At 36.2% G+C, this 7,383-nt stretch overlaps 2 protein-coding genes across 2 annotated transcripts in view; one reads left to right on the forward strand and one right to left on the reverse strand.

Annotated features, from left to right (window-relative positions):
• Reps (RALBP1 associated Eps domain containing) overlaps positions 1 to 1,785 on the forward strand; it is a 7,437-nt gene extending 5,652 nt beyond the window's left edge. The window contains exons 6-8 of the mRNA XM_011502158.1: positions 349 to 413; positions 821 to 1,019; positions 1,202 to 1,785. Of these exons, the coding sequence (XP_011500460.1) occupies positions 349 to 413; positions 821 to 1,019; positions 1,202 to 1,389 (452 nt within the window). The 3' untranslated portion in view covers positions 1,390 to 1,785. The remainder of the gene's footprint in view (positions 1 to 348; positions 414 to 820; positions 1,020 to 1,201) is intronic.
• A 2,811-nt stretch (positions 1,786 to 4,596) lies between these two features.
• Positions 4,597 to 6,757, reverse strand: LOC105364226 (glyceraldehyde-3-phosphate dehydrogenase 2-like). Its single transcript, XM_011502111.1, has 4 exons — positions 6,630 to 6,757; positions 5,888 to 6,127; positions 5,423 to 5,677; positions 4,597 to 5,069 (listed from the first exon to the last, which is right to left on the reverse strand). Exons 1-4 carry the CDS (start codon positions 6,705 to 6,707, stop codon positions 4,620 to 4,622), a joined length of 1,023 nt encoding a protein of 340 aa, XP_011500413.1. The 5' UTR covers positions 6,708 to 6,757; the 3' UTR covers positions 4,597 to 4,619.
• Between the last annotated feature and the right edge of the window lie 626 nt (positions 6,758 to 7,383).

Consider the following 7,383-nt stretch of genomic DNA (forward strand, 5'->3'; position numbering starts at 1 on the left):
GGGGGGGGGGGCGTCGTCATCGTCGTCTCTCCATTTACTTATAGCGTGCTAATTAATTACGATAATTAATTAATTATTTATCGAGCATCGTGAAAAATGACCCTTTAAATGCAATATTATTATTCAAGTGAATAAAGCAAATTAAAAATCCAATTGTCGACGCCGCCGCTTCGAAAAGCGAATATTCACCTCAGTTTTAGCCATTTTCCGTAGTCGGAAGGACCAAATCCTTCTCCTTCCTTCCTATTCAAATGCTAATTAACAGTTGTGTGACATCAATGTTTCAATTGCCGTATCTCTTCTTTCAATCGTTTTATATTAACATTATATGTGCATTTCACATGACAGGAAAAAAGGGACAACATTTTCTAGGAGCTCCACCTCTCATACCACCAAGAGTCTCACCTGGAATCGTAAGTACAACGATTGTCTTACTTTTTCTATGACTGACACTACTCTTCCATAATTATCGTTCGTTTCTACTTACTCGTCTCTCTTGCGGGTTACGGGTATCTTACGAGGCAGGGTGAAGTCAAGGCCAACTTACGCCCTATCGATAAGGTCGAGGATTATCGTTAAAATAATGAATCAAAAGCTCTATCGAACTTTGCTTTTTAACGAATTCTAATAAGTCTGCCACCCACTCAATACTCATTTATATATGTCGTGTATTGTTGCACGCGTAATTGTAATTATCCGATGCCGATGGATAAGCAGCGTTTTAAAGGGGAGACGAGTGATCCGTTGGGAATTGATTGTCAGTCGGCGGTGATCTTGTCGAGATAAGCATTATTAATAAGAGTTTGAACGGCATTGTCAGACGACCACGAGGAAACTGGTGGGTCAAAAGAGCGAGGGTGAGAGCTCGAGGATGAAGGAGGAGCAGGGTTTCGTCGCCGATTTTTCACAATTTGCCCCAAAAGCCGAAGAGACTCAGCCAATCGATCATAATCTCCCCTCGATGCAGCAATTCACCGGAGTTTCCGGCGCATTCCACATTTATAAGAAGCCGAGTCCGAGTAAGTAGTACCAGTATGCCGTTAAACGTTAAAAAATCCGAACCCTTTTCCAATGTCTCTCTCTCTCTCTCTCTCTCTCTCTCGTCGTCCTCCAGGTGTCCGGGGATTTCAAAATCTTAAGGGGCAAAATAGTTGAAAAGGGCTGCGAGAAAATAAATTTATCGCTCTCATTACATTTGTAGAAAGGGGAAACGGTATGGAGGGGCCAGCGAAGGACGAAACGGACGACAGCGGCAAGAATTTAACGCTGCAGGAGCTGCGCGAAAAGAACGCGGAGCTACGGCAGGTGTGCGAGGAGTTGACCCGAGAGCTGGCTGCTGCCGTTCAGGAACGAATACACCTGAAGGCGCAGTTTCTCCTCCTGCCATGATCCCATTCTCTGTCCTGCCTTGTTACGGAGTATTGAGATACCAACATTCGCATTCATAGGAACTTGAAGCGTATCTTCTTTATTCTATTTTATTTTTATTTTATTTATTTATTTAACTCAACGCAAAACGAAAAATGCAAAAAACAAAAACATAAACAAAAACAAACAAAAAAAAGAGCGGAGTGGGGCTGTGGGATGGAAATGATATTTACTTTATTTCAGCCTCTATCCTTAAGGTTTATATTCAAGGGCATCGTCATGCGGTTGACTTTTAATTCACGCGTAGTTCATCTGCTTTAATGTCGTCGATCGACATTGAATAATTCTAATCGACGGGCAAATTTTATACAATTTTCTGCCTTTAACAACAAAACAAAACAAAACAAAACAAAAACATAAAAAAAAAAAACAAAAGAAAAATCAACGGTATTTCTCTTTTAAATAAGTAAAATTATTTAAGAGTCGTTGAAAGCCGATACTTTCTTCGGTATATTCGTGTGATAGAATATTAATGTAAAAACGGTTAGCTGTTTAGCTTTTAACAAAGGACTTGTTTTATAAGAAATTCGAAACGTTAATTTCTCTTTTCACTCTTTTCCAACGGTACGTTTCAAGCACCTATAATACGTAATTATTCATTCGTTTTTTTTTTTTTTTTTTTTTTTTTTTTTTTTTTTGTGTGTGTGTAAACTCATTTGTCAAAAATCATCGCACACTCATCGCACAGTCGTACATTCTTCTATCATCGATTTATAAAAAAAATTCGGATACTAGTCGTCCTTGTATAGTAATATTTATATATGAACGTTAATTTGTCCTTACTAGAAAAGAATAAAGTGTAATCTCGTATTGGATCGTCGACACTCTTTTATAAAACAATTAATAAGCGATAATTATAATAAAATAATTCTTCCGAGGGCACTAAAAAAGTTTTTTACAATATTGCATGAGATGCATATCATATGAATGTGAAAACGTATAAACATACATTACTAATTGTTAAAGTCACAGAGTCTTCAAAATATTGTTATACATTTTTAAGGTACAATATAAGGCTTTGTGAGGTTCGTTTGTAGAATTGTTATGGCAAATCCTACTTTAAAACAAAACAAAACAAAACAAAACAAACAAAAAATTCCAACAAAAAAAATATTTTCATAAAGAACGCTACATAATCAAATCTAAGTCGCGCGCAAACGTATAAAGTTGAACTTGACTGTGTACCTTATCAAAGAAAGAAATTTAATGCGTTGGTATGTTGAGTGTGAACACGTTAAGTTTATCTTTTGGTTTTTTTTCTCTTGCAATTGTACATATAGATGTGATATTTCGATTTTTTGACGTAGACGTCAGCGATCATCAACGAAAAATTGACTTAAAAGAAGAAGAAGAAAAAAACAAAAAAAACATAAGTGTTTAATTAATATCGTGCAACATAAAAAAACCAAACAAAATATAATTTTAATTGCCTTGTCGGCTGGCTATACCGACGTCGTCGAATCATTTATTAAATCATTGTATTATTATAATGAAAGAAGTAAGCTTAAAGCGATTGCGAAAATGGATATTATGTGCGTTTTTAATTATGAATTAAAGTCTCTGTGCCATACATAATACGCTCTATTATTAATTCATCATTAAGCATGATTTTAGTGTTCGAAATTGCAGAATTTTTCACTGTGTATGGAAACAAATCGCCTTTTTTGTATTTATATAAATACAGTGTATATACGACGGTTTAAGCCCAATTAGGAAGCAAAAAAAAAATAATATGTACTTGAGTTTTTTTTTCTCTCGCCTTCCCCACCCACCCCCACCCCCTTCTCATGCAGAAAGATGCCGATTTTTTCAAAAAAAAAAAAAAAAAAAACTCGTTAATTTATATTATAAAATGTACGTTATAATTTATAAAGCTCTAGGCTGGGCTTTAGAAAATAATTATAAACTATTGAGACAATACACTATTATTATTAATCATTTATACACTTGGCGATATAAATCATTGTAAATCGTAATAATTGATTTAAATAAATTGTAAAGATTATTGAAAAAGAAGATTTCTGCCCCTATTATTTGATATATTAGGGAAACGTAGAAAATTTTCTCTGTTTAAAACCTCTTTTTATCGTGCACATGTATTTGTAGATATGTATCGTAAATAATAAGAGAGTCGACTCATAATCAATTGACTTTACTAACTGATCCTTGTCCAGCCTCCAGTCTCGTGGTGATGGCCAACGTTATGCGAGTGTAAAAAGCCAAAGATATATATATATATATATATATATATATATATATATATATATATGTAGTTGTTTCAAAATCCATTTTAATAAACAATCACACGTATGGGGATGGTACATGGTATTTTTTCTTCATGGAGTTTTAAAATAAATGAAAATCACCTTGATATAAGGTCAAGAGTTTAAAAATTTTTCATTTTATTTGGTGATTAATACTAAAAAAAAAAACAACACGTTTACGTAGAAAATTAAATGATTATTCTAGAGAGCCTGTCTCCGAATTAAAAATATATTGGTTATTTCACATTTGTAGTTCCAACATATTATTGCTACTTCGTATGATAAAATTGTAAAATTTGGCGGTTCAATGAGTTTCAAATGGCTTGGGGACTTGAATGTTCCTCCGCTTGATAAAAACGGTCACTGTCGCCGTTGAGAATGTGGAGAAAGAGATAACGTTGTTGAATAATCCATGTTACATTAATCCTCTTGCTCGCAACTTCGGATAAAGTTTAACTGAAATGAATAAAGGCGATCAATTCTCTCGGTACATGTAATTTTAGGTCTGTATTAATTGCTTTAAAAAAGAAAAAGAAAAAAAAAAAGAAGTCACAATAATTGCGAATAGTCATTTTTATTATAATTTAAGAGTTATGAGTACAGCAATGAGAAAATGACAATTGTTTCTAAACAATTAATTTATCGCGTAGTTTGTACTATTGTGGATTAGGTGACTGGCCTGCATTAAGTAATTATATCTCAAAGTAGGCTAATTATCCTTCCAAATTAATCTGGCGTATCCTACATGCGCTCATTAATCGTATTAATAATGGGTGCCAATAAAACGAGGATACGCCTGATTTGTGATGTTGGATGGATTGAGATATAGAGGAAAATGTGTTAAGGATAAGGGAGAAGGGGAAGGTAATCTCAATTCACTTGACACTTACCGCCCACCCCCACCCGACGTCATTCCTTCCTGCATTCTCACTCGTTTTTCTGTCCATTATCCTTGGTCCACATGAACTTGATGAGGTCGATGACGCGGCATGAGTAGCCGTACTCGTTGTCGTACCACGCGATGAGCTTGACAAATTGGTCGTTGAGAGCGATACCAGCCCGCGCGTCGAAGATGCTCGAGTGCGAGTCGCCAATAAAGTCCGAGGAGACGACCTCGTTGTCGACGCAGCAGAGGATACCGAAGAGCGAACCATTGGGCGCCGCGGCTTCTTGAAGCTTATTCTTGATCTGCTCGTAGGTGGTCGGCTTGCTAAGTCGAACCGTCAGGTCGACGACGGAAACGTTGGCAACAGGCACGCGGAATGCCATACCCGTGAGCTTGCCGTTCAAGGCAGGAATTACTTTTCCAACGGCCTTGGCAGCACCCGTGGATGCGGGGATGATATTCTGAGCGGCACCACGACCATCGCGCCATGCCTGTAACGATAAACATTGATAAGCACACATCGGACTTTGTTTTTATTCAAAGATTTACGTTACGAAATATTGGAGCCAGAGAATTTGCAAACTACACACCCAAGTCTTTCTCATTTTTACCATTAGGTATTTAATCATTTTAAGCACACACACACACACACACACACGCTCGATTTATCCATTCTTCGGTAAAATAAAGCTTTTGGTTTGTTGAAAGTTGATTTAGCTATAAATGTGCCCCTGGCACCCTCGACAATGTTCGCGATCGCTACATTTTGTTGCACTACCATTACACACGAATATTTATCGACAGGGGCGATTCATCTTTTTGATTAAGGGCGCGATCGACCAACCTTTCCAGAAGGTCCATCGACCGTCTTTTGGGTCGCAGTGGTGGCGTGAACGGTCGTCATGAGACCCTCGACGATGCCAAAGTTGTCGTGCACGACCTTGACGAGTGGGGCAAGGCAATTGGTCGTGCAAGATGCATTGGAGACGACATTGTCGGCCGGGTTGTATTTATCAAGGTTGACACCACACACCAGCATCGGAGCATCCTCGGACGGTGCCGAGATGATGACCTTCTTGGCTCCACCCTTCAAGTGCCCCTATTAACAACGGCAATACATTTTCGTTCAATTAAACATTTAATAAACGAACTCCGTGGCGTAATCAACAATACAATTTCATATTAATTTACGTATTTATTTATTTATTTATTATCTTTTATTATTCTGTATGTCTTTCATGTGCAATCCAATAAATTAACATCAATATTGTTAATATTGTTAATAATGTATAAATGGATGGACACTTACAGAGGCCTTCTCGATGTTGGTGAATAGACCCGTGGCCTCGACGACGTACTTGGCGCCGGCCTTTTCCCAGGGGATGTTCTTCGGGTCGCGCTCGTTGTAGACGGCGATTTTTTGGTTGTCGATGATGAGGTGATCGTTCGTGAATGTAACCTCGCCCCGATACATGCCGTGGGTAGAGTCGTGTTTGAACAGGTAAGCCATGTACTCGGAGTTGATGAAGGGATCGTTGACGGCAACAACCTTTCGGCATTGTAAGATAAGGTTGTCTTATCGCGTTAATTAGTGAGTATCCGATTGATCGAGGTGATAAGTAAAACGAGACATTTTAATAGCGTTTTGCTAGTGGAGCATAAAGCAGAAAAATGCCCAATCGAATAATGTTTTAAGCTATTTAAACCTTACAATCGACTAATTAATTTCCTTCTCCGCTCATTATCGATATTACTATTCTCACGTTAAATGATGATGATGAAACAACTGAGGAATGGCCGAAGAATCATAATCAACAATAGCTCTTTTTTTTATTATTAATTATGATACTTTGTGGACTTTTCTATAAAATTTGTAAATTCTCGACGTAAATATCTTATAGGAAAAGTGCACGTGCATCATTTATTTCGATCATCGCGCCCATTGGCTGTCGTCTATTACGTCAAAGAGGCGCTAAATGATATTCCTTTAATCTTCGTAGACATTTTTTCTCGCGCGAATTACAAATGTCCTTATCATATAATTTACATACTTTTACTCCATTCTTGAGGGATGCTCTTAGTACCAATCGACCGATGCGGCCAAATCCGTTGATTCCAACTTCAGGCATTTTCGTTATTAACTTGGTTCTGCAAACACAAGCGAAGACACATTACGAATATGTTATTACTTTTAAATTTACAAATGCTTTATGTCGTCGCTAAAAGACGCAATTCATTTAATATTACAAACAATGACGCTACGACATATGCTCAATGAAACATGTAATTCAACTAGACGCATTGTCTCTTTATCTTATCAATTTTTATCGAAATTAAATATTAGTTAAGGAAGAACTTCAAACAGCCATTAATTAATAGTTTATCGAATACATTTATCTTATTACAAGAAACTGCTGAATTAAGATATTTAACATATAAAACAATTGTAATAAAACCTCGAGGAATATAATTATGTCTCTCGGATATTATACGTACAATCGACACTCAATGCACTAATATTATGGAATTTAAAAATATTTAAATGGTAATTAATTTTTCCTGCAGCATCTCACATACATAACAGTAACTAAAATTTTTATTTTTTGAAAATAATTTCTATTTGGACAATAACACTTAAATCTCAATTATTATTATTATTATCATTATTAGACATTATATGCAGGTATTTTGATTTTCCATTTAATTTGAATGATGCATACGTTTAAAAAAATTATTACAACTAAGATTTCATTTTAAGGTTCTTTTTAAAAAGCTGAGAATAAAAATGGAGAGGAAGGGGATATA

The sequence above is a fragment of the Ceratosolen solmsi genome, unplaced genomic scaffold (assembly GCF_000503995.2).
Source record: "Ceratosolen solmsi marchali unplaced genomic scaffold, CerSol_1.0 scaffold43, whole genome shotgun sequence".
In the NCBI taxonomy this organism is placed as follows: Eukaryota; Metazoa; Arthropoda; class Insecta; order Hymenoptera; family Agaonidae; genus Ceratosolen; species Ceratosolen solmsi.